The following is a 27,616-nucleotide window of genomic DNA, read 5'->3' on the forward strand; positions in this document are numbered from 1 at the left end:
TGTTTGGTTATAAAAACAGGTAGGAAAGATATCCACAAAATTATTAATGCTATAATATGTAATTGATGCAATCAAATAAAACGAAATAATGATAATAAAATGACAGCGCATTTCCGTTGCCAATTTGAAATTTTTAATACCCAAAAACCCAAACTGAAACGTACGAGATTAACTATTTTGCATTAATAAATTTTTATTATTTGTTTAATAATTCGAAACACATAAGTGGGTGGCTGGTTTAGTCAGCGTTGAGATGAATCAACGAGCAGAGATGAAATATACGTAAGAAAAAATGTGAATTCACGGTAAAATAAACAGCGAAATGCTTTATTATTGACACTACCAGAAGCACTACCAGAAACACTACTAGAGGAAAACAACCGCAAAAGGCAAAAACGATTGTAAAAACATAGCAAACATAAACAACTAAATTATTTATTTTTTTAAGCAACCCCTTATATGGGATATACCACCTACACACATACAAACATACACACTTCTTTTTAGGTTCACATACAGCCGCACGCTCTAGTAGCCACTTGAAGAAGCTCCACTGTGTCCAAGTGTCCAAAGTGCATGAGTCAACGCTGGCGGCACGAAGAATCGAGCACACGACGACACTTCATGCACTTAAAATAGATATGCAAGACTTTGAGAAACCACATGGCATATCGCCTATGCAGCAACGCGCGTTTCGGCTGCCAAAGCAATTTAAATGGCAAATAATTATTGCCTAAAAATCAAGCAAATGAGAATGTTGAATTATTTTCTGTAAAAGTTGCCAAGTGTTTATCCAAATCGGGTGACCCAACTTTGCCGTGCTACCCCGCAGCACACCCTTTGCTTTCGTATTGCAAACGCCCCCACAGTTGAGACAAACATACACACACATACACACTATGCCTGATGATCGCTGCCAAAAGAACGATCAGCGCCCATTAAACGGCACTGTCAGCGCGAGAACACAATACCGAGCCAAAGGTGCTTAAATAAACACACACACATTCACATACACACATACACATACGTATGTACATACACACATACACAAGTAGTGAGCGCATTTTAATGACGCCGCGTTTGGCTGTGAGCGAAACCGCAACACATCAACCGGTAGTGGTGGCTCATCGTCGCAACATTGTTACGCGTAGCTAATAAAAAGTCACCATTAAAACTATTGTTAAATATTTTATTTGTGTTTCGTAAATATTTTTATTAGTTTCGTTTTGTGGCAAAGAATTTTTGCCATTTCGCAGCAACAACACCTGCAACACACCGCTCAGCTACAAGCGAAGCAAGTGCAATCGTCGCTATGGTGCGGCTGTTGTTGTAGTAAGGCATGTTGTTGTTATAAAGCATGATATTGTTGTAAATTTTGTTGTTGTTGTAGCAAAGCATGTTGTTGTTGTAGCAAGGCATGTTGTTGTTGTAGCAAGGCGTGTTGTTGTTGTAATGAAGGCATGTTGTTGTTGTTTTTTAGCGGACGCAAATCAGCAACGTTGCCAACTGGGGCGCAGAAATGCACAATCCACACTTTTGGGGCGCGCTAAATGTTGCCGCTACTGACAGACAAATAGGCCACAGTGAATTGAGTTAGCAATGCGATTCAAGCAACAACAACAAACAAAACTGTTTAGAATTTTTTTGCGATAAGCTTTTGGCTGCACTATTTGCTCTCCTTCCAGTATGCACGCGCTAGTTGTAGTTGTAGTGCTGACTGTCTTTGCTGTCAGTGGCATTTCATTTGCTGCCGACTTGACAGTTCTAATTTGACAGCTGAGCGCAACAGTTTACAACTTTGTTTGTTGTTTGTTGTCAGCAGCCGGCGCAAGTGACCGGCCGGTCGGTGCTGCCGTCAAAGCGATATAGCAATACACTGTGATATGTAGTTGGTTACAGTGCTTTCGGCAAGTATGCGGAAGTTCGAGTTCAAACTGGACATGTTTTCGGAAGCACAATTTCTTACAAGGCGTGAGAAAACCACTTCTTAGAAAAGAAATGGGTGTGAAAACCCTTAATATAGATTCGAATGCATATGCGCCTAACTCTTGTTCGATCCAAACAGCTTGGTTCTAAATAAGAGGTTGACTGAATACACCACCAACAATGTCAGCCTGGAAATCCAACGCAGGATAACTCTAGCCAACAGTTGCTACTTCGGACTGAGTAGGCAATTGAGAAATAAAGTCCTCTCTCGACAAACAAAAACCAAATTCTATAAGTCACTCATAATTTCCGTGCTGCTATATGGTTCAGAGGCTTGGACGATGACAACAACTGATGAGTTCACGTTACGAGTTTTTGAGAGAAAAGTTCTGCGAAAGATTTATGGTTCTTTGCGCGTTGGCCTTGGCGTATATCGCATTCGATGGCACCATGAGTTGTATGAGATATACGACGGCATTGACATAGTTCAGCGAATTAAAAGACAGCGACTACGCTGGCTAGGTCATGTTGTCCGAATGGACGAAAACACTCCAGCTCTGAAAGTATTCGACGGGTACTGCGAGGAAAGTAGAGGAAGATTTCTACACCGCTGAAAGGACCAAGTGGAGAAGGACCTGGCTTCGCTTGGAATATTCAATGGGCGCCACGTAGCGAAAAGAAGAAATGACTGGCGCGATGTTGTTAACTCGGCTATAAGAAGAAGAAAAACTTTATTAACTTTATCAATCTTTGATTTTCTGCGACCATAGGTAATTGCATGGACAATATCTTCTAGTGGATATTGCTTTTTTTTTTTAGGTTTCATCTACAGAGATGGTTGACCTCACTGAAGCAGGAAGATATTTTCTTTCGCGAATTTTTGTATATTTTTTCCAGAGTATTTTTACAATATGTTCGGGTTTTCTAATTCCCTCTCACATTAGGTGTGCTCCTTCAAGCATATGTAAAAAGCTAATAGCTTTATTATTTTATTTATTATAATTGAAATTACAATAAATGTGAAAAAACTCTAGCAACTAGGGCTATCGGTTAGCTTTATTATAATATAGCAACATTCTTCAAATTTCTTCCAGCGTAACTCTAATTGTCGCTGCGCATCATTTCTACAAGCGTTTTTAGCTTCAATTACGTATACTTTTTATACAGTGTGTAAATATGCGTACACATATTTAAAATACAAAATAAAATGGGCTAATACTTTTTTTTTTGTTTTAGTCTTCCACTTCGACCACTTGCCGCTTTAAATATACTATTTATTCTTTACTCTTTACCGCAACTCGCTGGTTGTTTGCGAACCATAAGTGTCAACATGAGATTTTCCATATAATTAATGCGGAAATATATTTTGGGTCAGTGGATTATGCTTAATATTTTTTCCTTACCACACTTTTTAAATAAAGGGTGTTCCACGTGAAGGTACTTTTTTTTTACTTTTGACAGATCACGAGTGAGTCAAGCTGTCATGTTATTCTTGTTCAGTATTGTTTGGCATTTCATCGTGGACAGACTTACGCCTGCACAACGTTAACAAATCAAATCAATTTTATTACGAAAATTCACATTTTCGTTTGACTTATGGTCAACATAAACGGCCTACTGAGTATACTATTCGCAACAACATCAACCATCTTGAGACCCAGCATTCATTATTGGATAATATATATTAGACCGAATTCGGTGCCTCTCGCAGCAACTCGGACTGACGTATGGAACGACCTGGCGCATTTTACGTTGAGATCTTAAATTGTAAGCGTACAAAATATATGTAGAAAGTGACATCCCTTCGCTCTATCCTATGCCAAGATCCGAAGTTTTCGAGTCAAATTTTGTTCAGCGATAAGGGCCATTTATCGCTCAATGATTATGCAAACAAGCATTTAGGGCGAAGAGCAGCCTGAAAAGATTCAGGAGCTACCATTTCATTCAGAAAAAACAACGGTTTGATGTGGTTTGTGGGCCGGTGGTACCATCGGTCCATATTTCTTCAAAAACGCTGCCGGTGAGATCGCAACCGTCAATGGCGACCGTTATCACGAGGTAAACAACTACCTCTCTGACCTTTCTCGTTTCCTCGCTGCACGGAAACTCACACTTTCCCCCATCAAATCCACAGCGACCATTTTTACGAACTGGACGAAGGAGAATAGACTTGAACTTAATTTTGCAGTCGATGACGTCAAAATTCCGACTGTCAATAACCCTAAGATTTTAGGTGTAACCTCCCGTTAGAGACGTCGACGAAAATACAGATAACCCTTACCATCCTAACGGTGATTGATAACCGTTATAGCAACAACAAAAACAACCGTTATCACGCCATGATGACCGACTAATTGATGTCTGAAATTGAAACTCATGATCTCGACGACATTCAGTTTCAACAAGAAGCCACCACGCCCCACACATCGCATCAATCAATAGAGAGCAGATAATTTCACGTTTTTGGTCGGTCGATTGGCCACCAAGATCGTGTGATATCACAACGTTAAACTTTTTTCTTTAGGAATATGTTAAGTCTAAAGTTTATGCGGACAATTCTACTTTGATTCAAGCTTTGGAGCAAAGAGATGGACTCAACGGATGATCCATCTGAGACGTAAACGCGACCAACATTTGAAAGAGATATTCTTCAAAATTAAATGCCAAAGAATGTTTTTTCGAATGATAATAAACATTACCCATTAAATTTGAAGTTTCACTGTTTTTTCTTAAAAAAAAAAAGTTGGGAACCTAGATATAAATCAGTCTCTAGTTTATTTGAAAATAAGTTAAATTAGGTTGAAGTGGAATTATGAAAACCTTCTAGTATAAACAAAGACACATTAAAACTGTAATATCCAAAATTACACCTTTTCAATGGATATAAGCGTAAAATATGCGACTTGAGCAGTTAAATGACGACGATGTCGCTGGCGGCAATCGATATGATTTTCTTGATAAACACGTCATTTACGAAATTGTAATCCTTAAAATTGCGCAGAATAATAAATTGCAAACATAATTCAAACATTTGAAAGGAGGCACGTCTTGAATTTCCCGAAGCGTTTGACGTAATTTTTCTTTTATGCAACTAACCATAAGATCACCAGACTCTTCCAATTAGAGCATATTTATAATTATAGTTCCTTAAACATGTATGTATGTATGTGAAAAATATAGTTTGAAATGTTTATATATGTATGTATGTATATGTTAGCAAGTATGTCACGGCCTGAGAGAAGCCCACCCACGTCCACACCCTACATTAAGCGATCGACAAAATGTTTATTTTCCTCAACTTGTTTTTTGTACTTTTTCAATTTTAATTAGATATAAATCTGTCACCTGCTGTCAGAAATCTTTAAATATGTGTCTTTGTTAATACCGGTGCACAACCAGAACTAGCAGAAGACACGGCATCATTGAGGAAAGCGCAAGGTGCCATGGGAAAAGCAAACTAATAAATTTTTCTAAAAAAAAAACACAAAAATATGTGTATAAAAACAACAATTTGAAAGTTAGGTGATGCAAAGTGGCCAAATTAAGAAGGGAGAAATCGATTTTTTGTTGTTGTTGTTTGTGACGTCTGATCAGCGTCGTAGCTCAAAAACAACATGTTTTCGTAATTATTAAACAAATATTTTTATAATTAGAAAAAAAAGAAATGAAAAAGAATTAGAAGAAGAAAAAGAATTATAAAATAAAATGATGTTTGAGGGGTTCATAAAAATTCTTCGAAATTTTGTTTTTGCATTTTTTATGTATGTAAATTTTTTTAGGTAATTTTTGATCACAAACATAATTCTGTTAACTCCTAATCTAAAATATGTTAAACTTCAATTAAGAATTAAAAAAAAATGTTCTAGCTCAACAGTATTTTAAAAAAAATTCAGACAATGTATACATTTTATATGACATCTGCCAGAATTCACTACGCTTCAATTCCTAAAAAAGAAATTACAGAATAATTTAAAATCTAAAATACGCTAAATGCAGAAATTTTGGTGGTTGGGACACGCTTATTCATTTATCTTGGCAATTATTAGTCGAATGGATGTATAAGTCTTTCACAGATTGCAAATACGTGAGATTTAGACAAAGCTACAAAACAGTGTAAACTATAGAGGGGCCAATGCAATAACACAATCCTCAATCGATATTAATCTGATATTTGCTTCACGATTTTTTTGAGGAAACTTTTCATGATTAATACTAACGGGTTTTTCAATAGGGACGTTACAAAAGTAGACCATTAGGGGCAGCAAACGACACCATATTTTTCCCCGCTCTTTTGACATTTCTCTTCAGTAAGGTTTGCTACTTTATGATGGAAAGATTTACCATCCAACAACAAGTCGAAATTAATAAAAGATAATACCGAAATTCGCAGTCAGTGGTCTCAGCTTTAAGAGCGCTACGTTCTTTTTATATCTAGCGTAAAAATTGGAACCCACAGGCACAGTACAAAATGTTCCCGTGCCAATGAGACAAAGCAGTGCCCATAGTGTCGAGAATATTGCTGCCGTTAGCGCAATCATTTGAGGAAGACCCAAATTAGTCTTTCACACGTCGTTCTCAAGCGTTGTGCTGAATTTCACGAAAAGATCGTGGCCTACATCCTTACAAGATTAAATTGACGCAAGAACTGAAGCCGCTTGACGACCAGAATCGTCGCATGTTCGTGAATTGGGCTGAGCAACAACTTCAAAATGATCCGGATTTTTATCGAAAAATCATCTTTGGCTCAATTCTGGCTGAATGGCCTCGTCAATAAGCAAAATATGCGTTATTGGTCAGGCAGTAATCCACAAGTACTCCATTCATCTCGAAAAAATTAAGGTTTGATGGGGTTTATGGCATCGCGGTGTCATTGTATCGTAAAGTACCCTAGCTATCAGTAGAATGGGAGCGGGTCTTTGCCCCCGTCTCCACTTGTGTTCTACCACTAGATAGCTGGGCTTCGCGGAATCATATCCAAGCGCTGGACCACCATCGGTACATGCGCTGTCGCAAAAGCTTTTTGGCCCAAAATCGATCGCGAGATATCTAGTGATATCTTTGCCCTCAGAACTTAGTTTTGGGACTTTTAAAGGGCAATTGCCCTATTGGTGTTCACGCAGTAAGGCTGGGAATCCTACCAGACGCCATCTGCAGAAACTGTATGGAAGAAGATGAGGTGGAAACAACTCTATGATCCTGGCAAGTTGCAAGAGTATGAAATGTTTGGTTGCACCCGAACTTAGCACTTCCTAACTTGTTTTATTTTGTTTTTGTTTTAAGAAAAATATATTTTTCAAAAATTAACATTTCTAATATTTTATTTTGCTATTATTATTGCATCTGTTTTTCTTGTTTGCCTCAAAAAGCTTATAGCATGAATAAACAAAAACAAACACTTTATTTTCTACAATAAAATTTAAATTCTAATAAAATTTAAAATCTCGTCAAGTAAATATAGAAAAAAAGGCAACCGTTAATTTCATTTTGACTTACCTTCTTTTTATCTCTCATCGAGCCTTTGCCTCGAACCATTATTTTACAGCCAGTCTCTTGTTCTAATTGCTTAGCTGTCATGCCGCGTGGTCCCAAAATTCTGCCAACGAAGTTGAACTGAAAGCAAAGAAAAGTATAAAAATAAATATTCTGTTGACATTTGCAAGCGATTTTGTTTAATTGTCTTTTGGACACATGTTGTTAGTCAGCTGGCGTTGGGACATTAGAGAAATGCTCGCAAATGTTTGCAATAAAATGCAAAATACGAGCCCACCCTCAGTAATAAACCGAAAGTATTTCGCACATAAGAATAAACACATTATAAAGACATTTATAAATGACACATACACATATGTACACAGACAACACACATTCACACCTATGGAATAACCAGCGCTACTCATGTCCAAGGGCGATTGAATAACGAAATTTGTCATGACATTCAAATGACGCAAAGCTGCAGGCAGGCAGCCACCGTGCTGGCCCGCGAATGCGTTCAACACCCTGCACGGAGAATTCAAGGTTGAAGGCAACAAGATATTTTTGTTTGCTGCCGTTGCGCTCAATAAATTCATGCCTGCTGCTCTTTTCGCTCCCGCTCAGATTTGCACTTAGTTAACGCTGTCCAAAAAACGCCTGCCAGCAACTGGGGACTTCAAAAAAAAGCGCAAGCACTTGGCAAAAGCAGTTGTAAATCCCCAAACTGGGATGAACGCCATCGCCGTGGTGACTCATACGCACCGCTGACCCATTGTGCTGCCCGAGAGTCTTGGTTAAGCACACACACACACACACCCAAAGCGCGCAACAAGTGCAACAACGCGGGGAGGAGCAGCGCAGATAATTACAAGTGGAGGAAATTACAACTGCCCGAAGGCCAACACGCCCCGCATTGACACGATAAACCAATCAACTAAATGAAGATGTAAAAACCGAAGCAGAGGCGTGCGCGCGGCGCATCATCGTGTGCAGCGAAACATTTAGCTAATGCAACGCGTTGCGCACACATCCACATGCCTGCGATGTGAGGTTAGCAAGGGGCTAAGTGCAGATATTTTGCACTTCAGTGCACCCGACAACTACGTCTGCTGGAGGCCTCTCCACTTAACCTGCCTACAAGCGGAGCAGCCGACCTCGGACGTGCCTTCCAAGACGTGCCGGCGCGTTTTGCTCCTCTAATGCCAATACAGCATGACATATACATACATGTGCAGACATACACACATTTATGCATACATATGTACATATGTACACCGCATAGCAGCTAAGTGAGCTTGGCATCAAGCATTTGCATGCAAGTCCCGTGCGTCGTCGCCGCTTATTGATTTGTTGGCTGAAAGCATGCGCATTGTTTGCATTTTTGTTTGAAGTATTTATTGGCACACACATACACACGTACACTTGCATACATGCATACTATGAGTGACAATAGCTGCTTGTAGCTATGCTGTTTGATGCCTGTCTGTCCGTCCAGCCGGTCGTCTATCTTGCCATCTATCACTCGTCGTCCGCTCGCACATCGCTCCCGCCCAGGCACGCCAAGCGCAGAATTGCAATTGTAATTTTCAAACGAATTAGATTTGTCATTAAATTATGATTTTCGATTTGATTTGTTAAGCCGTAAATCTGCTACATTTGGCCATTAGTCGGTTCGGCGCCATAAATGGCCCGTCATTCAGCACACCCAGTTATGAAATAATTCCAACACACACACACACGCATACACATTAGACTCGTGCAAATTCATAATAATAATGCTCATTCTTCAATGCCAATCAGCAATCAGCTCCTAATCGGGCGAACTTGACGCTCACTTAGAAGGCAAAGGCGTTATTCTCGAATTTACATAGAAAATGCATACATACAAATATGCGTGCAAATATGGCGTCGTTTCGCGTCTGACTTCAGACAAATGCAATTAACAAATTTCTAGTTAATAAATAATTTACATAAAAGGATCGCTGCTCAGGTGAAATGATTATTTAGTACTCTGAAATGTCTTTATTCCGAGAAACCAAGGTGATTGCTCAATTTTCAAATTGGCAGAGCGCTTGGCTGGGAAGTTTTGATGCATCCACCATATAGCACTGACCTTGCGCCATCGGACTATGTATTATTTGTTTTGGTCAATGCAGAACTCCCTTAATGGAGTAAAATTGACTTCAAGAGAAGCCTTAGAAAATTACTTGTCGGAGTTTTTCGCCGAGAAACCAGAAAAGTTTTACACTGATGAATTAATGTCTCTAGCGGAAAAGTGGCAAAAAGTGGCCGATCAAAATGGTACATATTTGGTTCATTATAAATATTTAAAAAAATATGTTGAAGCTTGATTAGAAATACGAAAAGACTTTTTCGACTACCCAATATAAGGTCTGGTAATGTCGATTTTCTTAACTTTTCTAGAACCGAATTTTTCACCAGCAAAATCATTATCCATATATAGGACTAGTTGGCAATTGCTTGATGCCAGTGATGGACTATACATTGGTTGCTTTAAAACCTTGCAACCAAACTAACAGAGCTTAGAGCGAGTACTAACAATCGATGCGTGCGGCTTGACGCTGTTCTGATGGAACACAATTCTTCTGCTATTGGCCAAAGCGGACTGCTTCTTGGCAGTTACTCCTTTCCGGCCCAATTGTAAACAGTACAGATCCGAGTTAAGAGTTTGGCCTTAGGGTAGCAACTCATAGCAGATGATTTCGTGCTAAACCCACCCAACACGGAGCAAAATCTTCATGACGGTCAATTCCTGACTCGGTCACATGTTGCGACTGCTCAAACTCGTCTCGTCAAGACTGTTACTGTACAGCCGTTTACACTTGACTTTGTCATAACTGACCCACTTTATTGCAATTCAACACTGATTCGCATGAAAATACGGTTCGTGAGACGGTTTGTTTCGAAATTCTTATTGTATTCAGGCTTATTTAAATGTTTAAAAACGGTGTTTTATAAAATTTTTTTTCATCTCAGCAATCGAAACAGTGTCTACATCACGGGGTTGAGTTTTGTCTATATCAAAGGAAAACTAAATGCTTAGAGAATATTAAGTCAAGCTAACATAAAACCGGCTGAGAAAAACGTAACTCGACAACTAGATACAGATAATTTATTGGAAAAATTAAGCTTTTATTTTTACTACACCTTATATTTGAGATTTTTTTTTCGAAACACTAATTTTCGTTCAAAATAGCAAAGAAGTTTCGAAGTGTCATTCATACATATACATAATATAACAATTATATACAACTATATCAATTCAGGTTTCTGCATTCGGAAATATAAGAAACGGCAACATAATTAAAAAGTTATTTATTTTTTCAACATATTTACAAAAAAAATTTATGGCGCTATGGCAGCTCTAATAGCCTATATCTCATTTTATTTGAGATTTATAATTATTATAGAATTTCCTAAAGCATAAAAAATATGATCAAACAATTCAAAACACTATCAGATATTATATTAATAATAGGTTGTCAAAAAAGTCTTGCGGTATTTTCGCTAGTTGGCGCTGAAAGCGCATAGTTCTAGTTTTATTCGTCGCATCGGGTCATGTTATACTTTTTTGGAAAGCTCATTTCACGCGCTAACACGTGTTTGATTGATTGTCGTTTTTTTTAAGTCGTTCGCGATAAAACCGCTGAATTGGTCGAAAGGGACCGGCATAGTAGCACCCGTAGCATCGGTCAAGAGCTGGGCATGAGTCATCAAAAATTCATTTCAATTTCAATAAAAACAAAAAAAATTCAATAAAAATACCGCTAGACTTTTTTGACAACCCATTATTTTGATGAATTTGAATATTTTTGAGAATTTTTAAATATATTTTTTAATATTTTTTGATATATATATATATTTTTAATATTTTTTTAATTTTTTTAAATTTTTTTAATATTTTTTAAATTTTTTAATATTTTTTTATATTTTTATATATTTTCATAAAGTTTTTAAATATTTTTTATTTTTATAATTTTTGGTTTTGAAATAAACATTTATTTGGTTGGTTTGATGCGTTTATAAAAATATTTTCTAGTATTATTACTTTTTTTCAATATTTTTGTTTTTGAAATATACATTTATTTACATTTACAGATGCATTTAAAAAAATAAATTTTATTAAATTTTTAAAATAGTTTTTAATTTTATTATTTTGTTAAGGTTTTTAATTTTAATTTTTTTTTAATATTTTCGTTTTTGAAATATACATTTGTTTAGTAGGTTTGATGCATTTTAAAAATAAAATTTGTATTAAATATATTTTCTTCATTTCACTGTGCCTAGCTGAAGTTTTACTGAAATTTTACAAGCGTGTGTTTTATGTAATCCGTTTAAAGAACTAAAGAATTCCAACTTAGCTGCCAAAAATATTAAATTGCTAATATGCTTTAAAAATTATTTATGTTTTTAATTTCTGACTGTTGTTGCCAATATGTTCGCCAAATAACAGTAATTGCAGCAAACACCAACCAAAAAGCGGGGAAATAGAAACAAAAACTCGTGTAAACATTTACTGGAAAATTTAACAACATGCTTAACACATGCAAAACTGCATTGCAGCGGGTTAAGTCTATTTGCAAACACACACGCATACAACTGTAAATACATGTGCGCCGCTGAGTGCATCCACACACGCATTTAATGTAACAAAATCGCATATTTGCACAGGTGTAAAAATAGTTGCCCTTAGGCGTGCGAGCGAACATGAGAATCATTTTATTTCACATTGGAATGCATGCTGAAATAAAAACAGCAACAACAACAATAGAAATATAAATACTAAAAGTGAGCGTAGGACCAGGCAAGCCATCAAAATGCAGCGACACGAATCGACTTGCATTAAATAGCCATTTCGCACTAGATTAACGCGCCAGCATATTTCAGCGCTGCAAACACACCCACAACTGTGCAAATGCCCCTCCGACGTTGCCACACAAACGGCACTTTAGTTGTCGCTAGCAGCAGGTTTGACAATGCAACTAAATTATCAATTCATTTAACTGCGAATACACACACACACATATGCATACATGCATGTCAACAATATTTATGCGAGTGCCGCTTGATTAAGTGCCGCAAATTCAATATAACATTCGTGCTAGCCCAGTTCCTGTGGTTTCGGACACGACAAAAAGCAAAGTGCAAAAAACGAAACTAAAGATAATCGCCAACAATGCAACACCTACTCAGCGGGCCACCAACAAACAACAGCGCGCATAGAAACGCCATGCCACAGACACGACACCGACACGACAGCGTCGCATCGTTTTGAATGTCAAGCGCAGCAATGGAAATGATGAATGTTGCTTATTAAATTGATGTGGTGACGCGCGACTCAGTTGGTGGAGTAGATGACGGCTCATGTCTCACGGCGTTGGCGATGACGTCGGCCGAAAACAAATTGCCAACAACAATTGCACTGTGTGTTGAACGAAATCGAAATGGCAGAGGTGAAGCAACAGGTATTGCATTTATAACAGAAAAAGCTTTAAAAGTTATAATAATGAACTCGGAAAACTGTAACAACAAAATATAGCGCTAAAGATAGCTTTAAATAGAAATACAAAATAAATTTTTATAATTCCAAAATAATCAAAAATAAAAATAATTAAAGGCATGGTCACCTTGTGCCACAAACTCGACTGTACTGGCCATTTTAGTCTTTAAGCATTACTCACAAAAGTACAGTTTTACATCAAAAATATTTAATTTTGCTTTTGATTCTGTTTCAATGTTTATATAACAAAATTTTAACACACCCTCGAATATTTTATACTCGCTGTTGAAAATAACGGTTATTAACGTATAAATGCATATAATTAAACCACAAATATCTTATCACCACAATGCTTTCATATATAAATGTAATGATTTAAAAAATTTCAAATAATAATAAAAATAATAAAAATACAACAAAAACTATAATAAAAAATATTATTTAAAATTAAAAAAAAAAATAATAATTATAAAAATAAACAAATTAGAAATTTTTGAAATTTATTTTTATAATTTTTTAAACTTTTTAATTGTAATTTTTTATATTTTTTAGTTAAATCGTTTAAAAAATTATCATTAAAAAAATTAAATAAAAATTATAACTAAAAATTAAAAAAATTAATTAAAAGTTTAAAAAATGTAAAATAATAAAAATAAAGAAAATAAAAAATTAAAAAAAAAAAAAAAATCATTAAAAACATTAAATAAAAATTATAACTAAAAGATATGAAAAAAATTAATTAAAAAGTTTAAAAAATTAAATAAAAATTATATGTACATATGAAACTTTAAATAATAAAAAATTAATTAAAAAGTTTAAAAACGTAAAAATAATTCAAAAAAATATAAAATCATACAAAGAAATTGCAAATTTTTTAATATTTTTAATTATAATTTATTTCATAATAATTTTTTTAAATCTTTGTTTCATTCTTCAATTTTTTTAAAATTTTTTTGTTGTATCTTTATAGTTAAAACATACCAACAAATTTTTAACTAAAAAAATTAAATTAAAATAATTTTAAAAATTTAATTAAAATAGTTTTAAAAATTAATTAAAAAATTAATTATATTTTATGTAAATGTAAAATGTAATGCAAAAAACATTTAAAAAGTAATAAAATCAAAAAAATCATAAAAGTAATTGATACAGAGAAAGAAAGAGAAAAAAGTGCAATATTTATTTCATTTAAGGTGGGAGCCGAGTTTTTCTATCAACAACTTTGAAAATATTATAAATATGAAAAAATTAAAAATAGAAAATTTTATTTCGAATAAATTAGGAAAATTTGAGATTTAAAATTAGATACTAAATCAGACTTAAAATTAATTAAAAGTAAATGCTTTCATGTTTGCCGACCACTGCTCCCGAGTATTAAATATTATGATTCTGAACGGAATCTAGTTCCATATTTTAGAATAGCAAGTAGGCAAGGGCGAAAAAATTTTAAGACATTTTTTTTTGTTTTTATTTTTAATTAACGTTTTTTTAATGCGAATTTTGACACTAATTTTTTTTCGCATCCTATATTAGTTTAATTTTATTTTTTCCATTTCTCAATTAAAAATTTTAAAATTGTTTTTAACAGGAATTTTTGTAATACTTTTGTGTTTTCCAAAATATTTTCAACACAATTTGAACCACCCTAATGCTCAAACACAAATGCGCCAATGCATAAGTGCAAAATTTTCGCGGAATTTTCACACACATTTTCGCAGTTCCCTTTGCGCTGTTGCATATTTGTACAACTGCCGACTACAGTTCTGAATAAAACAAGCACGACATGATCAAATTAATTTGAACGCCGCATACGCCAGCGAGTAAATACAGTATCAATCAGCCGTTAAGTGTTGATTGCATGCAACGAATGCAACCAGCCGCAGTGAACAAATAGTGCAGCGAGCAGAAAAGCCAATTCGGATATACCGCAAGGCATGCCACAGACAATAAACACGAAGCGTATATGTGTATACGTGTGTGTGTACGTATGCGAGAGAAATGCAAATGCGAGTCTGCCGCAAAAAGGCAAACATACAGCGCAGTGCCACAGTCTGCCACAGTAGTATGAGTATGAGTAATACCGAATGACTCTCGGCTAACATTCAACGGAGCGACAACTGTAGCGAAGCTGGCTGACTGACCGACTGGCTGAGCGTCTAACTGACCACAGCCGATTGATGCTGCGATTAGTTTCGCCTGCAGGCAATCGTGCTTTAATTAATTTTACTACAGTTGCGGCCACAACAACAGTACAACAACAAGCCGAACTCAAATAATCATCGCCATCGCCGGCGTAGTGAGCAATCGGTCGCCTTATCGAATTCTAATAATAAAGGATTCAATTAATACAATTTTGAAAATAGTCTGAATAAGTCAATTGATGGCATGAGATCATCGCGTCGAAATTAGGGCGGGTTTTCCAAGCGAATCGTGCGCTGAACTGGCATTGATAGACAGATAAGGCGATAAGTATGTGTTGCGATGATTTAGAAGTACTAAGAATAAGGGAAAAATCATTGAGAGTGCAGACAGTACATTCGTTTATATTATGAGCTGAAATAATAATTAAATAGAAAGGGTAGTTTACAACAATTGTAATAATTTAGTGAAGCATTAGCTTTTAAGTCAACAGAAGTTTACGAACAGAATTCCACTTGAGATTATACACGAAAAAGCACACAACTCAAAATTAAATTAATAATGATTTTTTTGGAATTTTTCTGACAAAACTTACTCTCAAATGAATATAGTTGGAGTTAGAAAAATATACAAATTATTCAGTGGAATATTATTAACTAAGGAAATATAAGGAATCTCCACATAGAACATTTTATAAAAAAATTGGTTCACTAAAAAAGTCTACGAACGTTCAATACTACCTTATAGCTGTAAAAGTATACATAGTAAACCCGAAAAACTCGAAACCCAGCTCAAACATATTATATGTATATTACTATTTGAGCCCACTGTACCAGCTGTGAGCCACATCAAAGCCCCGACTACTGCCAACTGTCGACAAGAACTGTGCCAAGTTTTCGCTTTCGGCATCAGCAAGCCAAACCAAACCACGCGCAAAGTTGGGCAAGTGGAAAAACGTTTTCGCTTTCAGTCATATGTATGTGCGCGCATGCGCAGCCGACGCACGCGAACGTTGCGCGCATGCGTGAAAACTCAGCAAAGCGCAATTACATATGCGATTATTTGTATATGTTTCGTGTTTTTAGATTTGACAACCACGAATTTGCATTTTTAATTATGCAAAAAAGTGCAATTAAGTTATTTTGTTTTTCATGTGAGCATAAAATATTCTGTTTGAGAATTTCTGTACTTTTAACGATTGTAAAAATCGTTATTGCCGACAAACACACATATGTACGTATATACTATTTTCGAGGCAAATAATATTGAAATATCTCAAAGCCCTGCTTAATAATCCCTAACAAACACTAAAGCTCCACTTTATTTCTTCCACCCATAATACTCGTTCCTCTATCACAGGTTCACATACTACATATACATGCAATAAATAGGTATAAGTATGTCTTCTGCGTTATTTTTTTAAACTGTAGCAAAATTAATTTCCGTTAGCCTACCTACCTAAATGGGTAAATCAAGACAAACAAATGCTAGCAGCGTAAATACGAACCCATACTGTTAGCAACCAAATATTTGCATAGACGCTTATGGCATGGGAGAGCATGGCACGGCAGTGTATGGGGCATAGCCTTGCATAAGTATCTGTGTGCGCTTATTTACCTATTGACAATTAGATATTTGCGAGGCAACATTTTTACGACGTGACGCAGTGGACCGCACTTCCTGTGATTTTTCTCCACGTTTTGCCTTTTTTGTGGAGTTTTGAATTTAAAAGCGTTAGATTTGTGCATTTACATACATATGTATGGGTGTGTGTGTGTATGTCTCTGCTGCTGCTGCGCAACTTGAGTGTGGGCTGTTAGCGGGAAATGCATAAAAAATGTCTATAAATGCGCGTTTGTGAACTTGTGTGGGTTGACCTGTGGGCTCCTACTCGTTTTAGCCAAATAGACTTGTCAATAAGTATTAAGGCTTGAGTATTTATAAGCAGTATGTATGCTATATTTGTAAGCAGAAGCACCCAAATAGAAATGGAAAGTATGAATGCTACATTAAGCTTAATGAAACGAATTCAAATTAAATTAAATCTATTAAACATTAAATTAATTTAATTTAAATTTAAATTTAAAAAAATTAGAAGATAAAATAAAAAATATTAAAAAGAAATAGAAAAATTAATTAAATGAAAATAAATTAATAATAAATTAAATTAAAATAATTATATTTTAATTTTAAATTTAGTAAATAAAATAAACTAACAAAACAATTAAAAAAAATAAACATAAAAATTAAAGTAAAACCAAAAAAATAATTAAAAAAGTTATATAAAAATAAAAAAATATAAAATTTAAATTAAAAAAATTATAAGATAAAATAATAGATATTAAAAAGAAATAAAAAAAAATAAATTAAATTAATTAATATTTTCGGTTTTTAATTTTAATTTAGTAAAGAATATAAACTAACAAAACAATTAAAAATAAACATAAAAATGAAAGAAAACCCAAAAAATAATTAACAAACTTTATAAAAATATAAAATTTAAATTTAAATTTAAAAAAAATTATAAGATAAAATAAAATAAAAAATATTAAAATGAAATAAAACATGAAATTAAATTATTTTTTTTTTATAACTAAATTTATTACATAAAATAAACTAACAAAATAATTAATAAAAAAAAACAAAAAAAAAAATATTTTTAAAAATAATTTTAAAAAAAATAAAGATAAATATTAAAAAAATAATAAAAATTTTAAAAAATATGGCATACGCCTAAGCCAATCTAAAATTAATTTACAAGAAAGTTAATAAAAAAATTTCTAATAAATTAACATTGAATAAAAATTGTTAGAAAAACTTTTAAAAACGCTGAAAACGCTGAAAACATGTTTTTCATAACTTTTTTAACACAAATTTAATTTCTAAAAGTAGTTATAGTAATTTTTTGTAGTGAATTGCCAATTCCAATAATTCGCTATTTTCCTCATTAATATGTACAAGACATTTGCATTAAACATTAAAATCACAACAAATAATAAATCACTTAACAAGCTGGTCAAAGCTATAAAAAAATATTTAATTATTTTTCTTTTCACTAACAACCAAACTATTTCGTACGCCATTTTAAAATTTTGAGATTTGCCATTTGGTATCGGCGCCATAACTCATACACACACACACATGCAAATGCTTTTCGTAAATGTTTATATTTAACTAAAATAACGGTGTGATGGAAGGAATATGTTTAGAGCAATTGAGGCAGCAAATATTTTGTACAAATTTGCCAACAAATTTTTAGCCGAGAAGTTTTGCCAATAAACTTTTCATTTCGCGAATAATAATTTCAACAAAACCACTCACAACGGCACGAGCGTAAGGCACGCAAGTACGAAGATGCAGAAGCGCATGTGGAAGAACAAGAAATGCATGTGAAGCCGATTTAATTAAAATCCTCCGACGTAAATCGATCAGCAATTATTGCACTTGCATCACCACGAGGGCAGCCAAACTGAAATTGCATTTGTAGCTGACGACATGTATGTGTAAGTGTTTGTATGTAGAAGATTGGAGCTGTTTCAGAATTTTCAAAATGCAAATAAACAAGTTGAACGGTGGAAGATTGAAAATCGTTATCAGATATAATAACCAATATATAAGCATTTTATAACGAAAACTCTTTATTATTACATGAATGTATATATTGGTTATCAATATAGAAGCGTGATAACCAATGTATTGGTTATCAATATGGGTGTATCATAACCAATATATAACCAAAACTCAAATTTGTTTTCAATATTAGTGGTTTCTATTATATAATGTTTATTTCACCTGTAAACTTATGAAAAATGGTGTTACGTTATTTTGCGTTTTAGGTGCCGATATATGTACATATATACATATAAATTTGTAGCTTACAAGTTGGGAAATAAGTGGGCGCGATAAAAAAAAGTTTCAATATTTTTTCAAAATACATATTTAAATTTCTGAAGGACTTAAGGTAGTATTCTGGTTTAGAAATTCGCAAAAATCTATTTTTTTTCATGCATATTTTTTATACTACAGCCCTTCAAGACAATGTCCCTAAGAGGATTTTTCGAAATTCAAATTATTTTCCGAGTTACAGCTCATTTTGTGACGCGCCGACAAAACCGTTTCGCAGCCTTTCTCAAACTTTAAACTCGTTTTTCTCATAACTACTTTTCTAGAAACGGTGTGCATGATATCTCAAGTTCTACTCAACCTATTCACATGAAAATTTACACAGAGCTTTCTTATACATTAAAGTATCGCACTACGAAGAGCTTTCGAAAGAATTTTTTTTTCTTTTAATTCCGAACCACAAAAAACAGAAAAAATACGAAACTTTTTTTTCAAACCGTCACCATTTTGTAAAAAAAAATTTTTTTTTTTTTCAAAAACGTTTCGTAGTGCGAAAACTACACTTTTACTCTTTACGGATTTCGCATAAATTTTCATTTTAGGTCACGGAAAGGATTTATATCCTGCACAGCAGGACAAGCCATTGTTTCATCAGTCTCTACTTCGCCGACCCGCAGTTTTTTTAAATGTAATTTTTTTTTTTAATTATTTATGTTTTGTATTCTTAGAATATCAATAAAAAGCATGTAAAAAATTTATAGTCAAAATAATTTTTGATTTTTTTTATCGCGTCAAAAAAATACCAAAAATTCGGGCTTCTAAACCAGAATACCACCTCAATAAGTTCAACTGTGGTGACTCTAAATTTAGAAATTTGAATTCATCCAACGTTTTATAAACGAAAAATAAGTAACTGTATGCTGAAAACCACAACATTTCTAATTTTCGGTCGATCAAAAAATGTTCTAATTCAAAACCAAGTATTTACCGAGAAACTTATTACAATCTAGAAATGAGTTAGTGAGTCAATAAGCAGAAAGTTTAACATGAATGCAATCAAAAGAATATTCTAGATTTTTTTTAGATTTACAACAGTGCAACACTGCATTATAACCCCTTTAAAAATACATTTTTAACCGAGCATATTAACATTCGTGATATGATTCACTTGTCTATCCATATTAATTACGTATTGCTTGCATTGCTTTCGCTAAGCACTCTCCAGCTTACACGCCTCTAATTACTACGGCCGCCAAGGGAACCCACCCACAGAGCACCGTGAGCCAATACAGCAAACAAACACTCCCCGAGTCATTAAGCGACGATTATCGATCAGAAATTTATTTACATAGCAAAGGCATACCAAATCATACAAACACTTGCCACCACGACGCAACAACAACAAAGGCGGTGAAATACAAATAAATACAGTACATGCACAAAGTGGAGGGCCTCGCCTCGCGAACGGCTGGCTGGCAGTGCATTTTATGATTTTATGACTGCTCAAAAGCAAAGCAATGTTTGAGATTCCAGCGAACGATAATAAGTGGTAGCACTCGCAAGCACTCGGAATAGCTGAAAAAATAGTAGCAACAAAAACATACAAACAAACCACTAAACACATAATCAAACAAATTAAAAAAGTGAAAAACAACTAAACACCGTTAGCGGCACGCGTTCATATTTATTGATAAAAAATATTATATGTGTGCTTGCACTAGTGTGTGCGTGTGTGTGTTTACAAGTTCAATAAATTAGCGACACCAATTGATTGCGCAAACATGCACACACACACGCCCAAAAAAAGAAGACGACATTAGAAATGGCTGGCCGCATTAATAGCTAAAACCAATAAGCAGTAGTAAACACTTATCAACTTGAAAAAGAGCGATAAGCGCGGCATTATTACGAGGATGTGAATCAAACTCAACGACACTCGAAATTATGGGGCAGCACTGATCAAATGTTGACTTGTGTATTCGAGCGTGCGCACACACAGCCACACCCACACACAATTACTCTGCCGCTTACCAATATGCTGATAAAATTTTGACACACACACACACATACATATGTAGATAAATATTCACCGATTTCATTGACAAATTGCCTGCCATTAAACCGCAGTTGTTCATTGATAGTTTGATAAATTGTTGTTTTGGCGCTCGTTATCTGTGTAATCACCTAGTAAATACTTTGTATTGGATTTAAGGCTCAATATTTATGGTAGTGCAGCGGCAGAGTCAACAAAAGATGTCAATAAAAATATAAATGAGAGAAATTTATTTTTTAAAGACCTTTTACAACCTCTGATTGCATATTAGCGGCGCTGCAGTATACAAGGTGTTTCAAATATTTCGAATTTAAGACGAAAATTATTATTGTTAACACCAAAGTCGGGTCTGCGTAACCGGTATGGACCCAAATTTTAATCCGGCTTAGAACTGGCAGTACAGCATGACTCAAAATTTTCTGGAAAATGTCAAATACGAAAGTTTTCCATACAAGCCCTTGATTTCGATCGTTCGGTTTGTACGGCAGCTATATGCTATAGTAAGCCGATCTGAACAATTTCTTCGGAGATTACATTGTTATCTTAGAAAATAACCTGTGCCAACTTTTGTGAAGATACATTGTCAAATGTGAAAGTTTTCCATACAAGAACTTGATTCCGATCGTCCAGTTTGTATGGCAGCTATATGTTATAGTGGTCCGATATGGGCAGTTCCGACAAATGAGCAGCTTCTTGAAGAGAAAATGACGTTTGCAAAATTTCAAAAGGATATCTTAAAAACTGAGGGACTAGTTCGTATATATACATACAGACTGACGGACAGACAGACGGACATGGATATACTTTATAGAGTCTCCGACGCTTCCTTCTGGGTATTACAAACGACGAACTTTTCTATACCCTGTTTGGGGTATAAAAACTTATGCGTGCCACACTGTACGCAATTTACACAACAAACCCATTAGCGATTATTTAAGCATCATAAACTGTTAAACGTTTTTAATGCGAATTATGAATTCATAATTATGAATTTAGTGCGACATACTAACTCTGCGACAAGCAACTAAAAACAATGGGTTTTGCATTTTAGCGCTATTTAATGAAGCGAGTGACACTCCACTTTTGCGACATAGAAATATTTTTTTTTTTTGTTTTTGCTTTCATGTTGCTCAAACTGCCATTGATGGATTGTATGAGTTTCGAAACTGGATTTGTTTCATTTTTTCCTGCTATAAAAATCGCTAATTAATTGGCTCCGAGAAAACTTAAACTTGTTACATAAAGCCAATTTCATAAATTAACTGTAGATGCTCTCGTGAACTGACGCAAAACAATTCATGAATTAATTTGCCATTTGGGGGAAATATATAGAGGCTCTATTAGACTATTACATTAACATACTTAATGGTTAAATTTATGATATTTTTAAATAAACGAAAAAGTGAATTAAAAAGAAATATATTATAGGAAATAAATAGTTTTAGATAGATAGATTATATGGACGATATGTTAGCTGACACAAATTGAAATAGTTTTCAAGTTTAGTTTGCCGAGAAATGAGAATAGACATGATCAGTAAGTAGGAAATAAATGGTTCTAAAAACTTTATAATTCAGAATGGCTAAAGAAGTCGAAATTTGTATGAAAAGTCTTACTACTTCGATCACTAGCTGACAAGCAACGGGTGATCTAAGTAGAGGTACTATTTTCAATAGCCTTTTTTGACAAATCACGCGTGAGTCGTGTCAAGCTGTAATGTTATTTTTTCACTATTCGTTGGTATTTCATCATGGAAAGACTTACGCCTGAAGAACGCACTTCGCTGAACCTATTCACAACACTTTCACCCATCTTGAGACCCCGCATTCATTATTGGATAGCATTCGACCGAATAGACCACGTCCAGCACGCAGTGAAGAAAATATAACAGCCGTAGCTGAGAGTGTAACCGAAGACCGTGTAGAGTCGATTCGGCGCCGTTCACAGCAACTCGGACTGACGTATGATACGACTTGGCGCATTTCGAGATCTTAAAGTGAAAGCGTACAAAATATAGCTTGTGCAAGAACTGATGCCGCTCAACCTGCCTAAACGACATCGCTCAATGCTATGGGCCCTTGAAATGCTCCAAGAAGATCCAACGTTTTCGAGCCATACTTTGTTCATTTCTGGATCGATGGGTCTGTAAATAAGCAAATTTGCCACATTTGGTATGAAGGACAACCTGAAGAGATTCAGAAGCTGTCATTTCATCCAGAAAAAATAACGGTTTGGTGCGGTTTATAATCCAGCGGAATCATCGGTCTATATTTCTTCAAAAATGATGCAATGGCGACCGTTATCGCGTCATGATAACCGACTATTTGATGCCTGAAATTGAAGCACGTGAACTCGGCGACATTTGGTTTCAACAAGACGGCGTCACTTCTCACACATCGCATCAATCAATGGACTTATTGAAGGAACACTGCGCTAAACAGATAATCTCAACTTGTGGGCCGGTCAATTGGGCACCAAGATGTGTGATATCACAACGTTAGATTTTTTTCTGTGAGGATATGTAAAGTCTAAAGTCTATGCGAACAATCCCGCTACGATTCAGTCCAGTTAGCAGTCGAAATGCTCGAACGAGTCATAAAAAATTGGACTCAACGGACCGAGCATTCCCGCTGCTGAGTTTGACTAAACTGTGTTCAATTTCATTTAAATACAGAGCACACGGACTTAGAAGACCAACACTAACATGCCCTTTTACTGCGAAATAGTTCGCTACCAGTAATTAGTTCAATCAGAGCTCGAACAAACTGGCGAACTTGTTGAAACAAATTATAGCATATTTAACGCGTTAGACCCCTCCTAGGCGGTCAATCAGTCAATCAGCTCAAGCAACTGTCACTCAGCTTGTTCAGCAAGCAGATTTAGTGCACAACAACTCACAATCTTTCATGACACAAACATACTCTGTACAGCTGTAGAAATGTCTAAGCGAGTAGTGTCTGTTCGATTGTGTGAGTGTCAGTCACATAACTGCGTGCGTAGCGCCGATAAAATCGACTAGATGTAACACGTGAAGTCGGTCAACTTCAAAGCCGGCTATGAAAATCTTGCGAACTTGCGATCTCGCGAAGCGCTCACAGCTCGAATCAAAGGCCACCACTTTGAGCGGCAAAAGCAAGCAGCAATTGAACGGTAAGCGAGCAACTGGCGCATGCAAAGTGTGCAATTTACATAAAACACGGGAGCGCTGCGCTGCTGGCGCGCTATGAAAAGTTCAGCGCGGACGGACAGCATAATTCATAGATTGACAGCAAATTTAATAAATGCGACGACGCAGATGGACAAAACGAGTCGTACACGAAGTGTAGACAAGCGGAGCGCCCACATCATACAAATACATACATATATGTATGTACAGTATGTACGTATGTATGTACGTATAACGAAGCAGACATACTAAAAAGTATATAATTAATTAGCAAGCGGGTAGTAAAAAAAATTCGAAATGCTTGATAAAAGTTTCAAAAGTTTTTTTTGTGATTTTGTTAATGAAATTAATGTTGTACATATGTATGTATGTTTGTCTGTGTGTGTACGTGTGTGTGTGGTTACACAAATAATTAATTAAAATGCATTTAGCGCTGCCGCATTTAATTGAATTTATTAGTTAATGCTTTATGACTAATAATGCCGCTAATGCGACAGCAACCACAACAATAATAGCAACAACAAGTGGTCGCTCTACAGGTAGGAATGCAGCGGTGGACGGTGTTCCTGCCGCAAACGTGGCGATTTATTGCCGCTTTATGAGCCGCCGTGAAATATTTTTTGCACTTAAAATATATTACACTGCAGCAGCACACAAACACACTTACAGATGCATACAGGTGCTGAGGAGCATTTGAATGCGATGTTATAAAAGTGTTTGCAGTGACTTCAAATATGCGCGGCGACGGCGAATGGTAATTGAGAAATTGAGCATTTAAAAATGCTTTGTGCACACACGAACTCACACACATATACATATATACCAAAATTTTAAAATACGAAAATATGCGCGCAACTTTTGACTCATTTTCCGCTGCCTCGCGTCTGACGCCCCTCCACTTTTGGACTAGCGCGTTGAAGGCACGACGCTTTGATAGAACCCGCATATTCACGAAGCATTTTCAGACAGACATACTTATATATTAGAAAAATGCCCCATAAACCTTTGGGCTTGAGTCAATTGAGCGCACGAGTTGAGAACTAACGGAGTTCTCAAATCACAAAGGATGTCTCTCACTCCGACAAAGCTGTTCTTGTTTCAAAATCATCTTGAAAGTACTATTATACTCGTACATTTCAAATCTTGAATAATAATTTCGAAACAAACTGAAAAACTATAAATTGCTGTTAGTTTCTAGAATAATCTTGTATTTTTATTTGATGTGAAGTACAATGGATACAATTAAGTTCAGAATATAACATAATTCCAATGGCCCCAATGCCTGCTTTTACTGGATCGAATTCGAAGAACTCAATTTTCGAATAATTTTTCCACTAGATCAAGTCGTATGTCATGAAGAGCACGTTCGATGTTGACTGCTATAGCTTGAAGAGAGTCTGGTTTATAGCTAAAAACCAATAACTTCAAATAACCCCACAAAAAGTAGTCTAATGGTGTTAAGCCACAACTTCTTGGTGGCCACTCAATGTCACAATTTTTTTAAATAATCGAATCTCCGAACTTTTCTGGCAATAATTCGGTTGTTACACATGCTGTGTGATACGTAGCAACGTCTTGTTGGAACCAGTTGTTGTCAAGATCAACTGCTTCCAATTGCGGCCTTAAAAAGTTGGTTATCATTGATCTGTATACCGCTCTCCTTTGACAATAACGGTATCACCAGCTTCATTTCGAAAGAAGGCCCTACTTTTTGATTCCACCAGACTAAAAGCCACACCAAACTTTTAATTTAGGTGAATGTGATGGTTGTTCTTGAATAATTTGTAGATTCTCATCACACCAGAATCGACAGTTTTGTTTATTTATCGCATCACTCAGAAGAAAGTGAGCCTCATCGGAGAAGATGATTTTCTTAAAAAAATCGTTATTGTTTTCAAGTTATTCCACAGCAAAATCAGCAATGGTCCAATGGCCTCAGTTCTTGGCCGAGAACAATTTTATACGGATTCAAGCCCAAATACTTTCTCAAAATCCGCCAGACTATGGTCCCAATTCTTGAGAACGTCTTGGAATCGACAAATTGCGCTCTTCAACAATACTTGCCTGAACGCCAGCAATATTTTTATTACTTCGTGCGGTTCTTTGTCTTCTTTGCTGATGAACGGAAACCAAATTTTACAAAATGAATCATCGATTATGAAAGTACATTGAATTCTGTAAATGTATATTATTTTGCCTTATTAATTAAATAAAATTCCTCTTAAGTAAAATCACTGAAAGCACTTGTTTTCTGACTTGCAAGTGGATAAAACCCCCTAAATAACGTTTGCGAAACATGAATGTCTCAAAAGTTAATAAATACTTGGAAAAAAGTATGGAAATAAACTGCTTGACAAGTTGAAGAAAGCTGTTGGTAAAAAAGGATAGAAATGTTGCATATAAAATTAAGAAATAAAAGTATACCGAAGGATTATTGGAAATCAAATGAAGGCCGGACCACTTGAATATCAACATAACAACATCAACAATTGTTGTTGGTTGGGTACATGGCAAAATGTAATAATCTAAGTATATAACATGGGTACATACATACATATATATGCCTCGGTATAAGCAATGTGAACGCTGAAGCAATTTTCCGTTTCCTCACGGCTGTCCGTCGCGCCGACGACTCATGACTTTTGCTTACAAATTGCTCGTGGCATTTCTAGCAAATGTGCATGTCGTTATTTCGTTATTATTATTATTTTTGTTTCATTTTCTCTTTTTTTCCTTTATAGATCTTTTTTTTCTTTAATAGATCGCTGGCTGCACTAACAAATTTCATTTGCCATTCTTATAAATTGATTTAATTATTAATACACTTGAATAGATGATGTATGCTTGTTGTTGTTGTTATAATTGTTGTTTCAGTTGTCGGAGCAGAAACATTTGCCACAGATGCGATCATCAACGCCACGAAAATGGCCACTCAAAGCGCGAAAGGTATGCTGCTGGTATTTTTGGAAAATTATTAATTTCATTCGCGTGAAAACAAAAATTAAGGTCAAACGCTGAGTAATAATGATTCGAAAATAATAAAAAAAAAAAAGCATTGCTAATAATAAAATTTGATGGCTTGAAATTAATTAAGTAGCAAAAAGCAAAGAAAACAGTGCAGCAAGCTTTTAGCGCCCGCGAAAGCACCGCCCCCACTGTGTAACCTCAACGCCCGGGGCAGAGTAAAGTAATAAAATTATTTACAGCCTTGTCACAAGATGCCGTAATGGAGGCACTTAATTGCGAATATGTAAAGCGGATAAAAATAGCGAATGCGCGGGAGCAGGAACGCTGAAAAAGATGTCAACAAACGTAATTGTCAACGCTGTCAAACGCTCGCTGTGAACAAGTGTAAGCGGAATCCAATGAGGGGTGCTGAGTGGAGCGAGTCTACAAGCCGCAAAACGCGATTAGATTCCATACAATGTAAAAGTGCTTACAAAAAGAACATGCTGCCACAACAACAGCAATGAATTGACGCTTAATTACTAATACG

At 35.2% G+C, this 27,616-nt stretch overlaps 1 protein-coding gene across 4 annotated transcripts in view; it reads right to left on the bottom strand.

Moving 5' to 3' along the window:
• The window catches only part of LOC120766519 (protein held out wings), a 120,916-nt gene that overhangs the window by 22,314 nt on the left and 70,986 nt on the right, over window positions 1-27,616 (bottom strand). For all 4 annotated transcript variants that reach the window (XR_005704599.1, XM_040092087.1, XM_040092088.1 and 1 more), the window contains one exon: window positions 7,420-7,536. Coding sequence is in view for 3 of the 4 variants with exons in the window: in XM_040092087.1 (XP_039948021.1) it covers window positions 7,420-7,536 (117 nt within the window). In the remaining variant the exon portion in view is untranslated. The remainder of the gene's footprint in view (window positions 1-7,419; window positions 7,537-27,616) is intronic.

This window comes from Bactrocera tryoni, chromosome 1, assembly GCF_016617805.1.
Source record: "Bactrocera tryoni isolate S06 chromosome 1, CSIRO_BtryS06_freeze2, whole genome shotgun sequence".
Classification (NCBI taxonomy): domain Eukaryota; kingdom Metazoa; phylum Arthropoda; class Insecta; order Diptera; family Tephritidae; genus Bactrocera; species Bactrocera tryoni.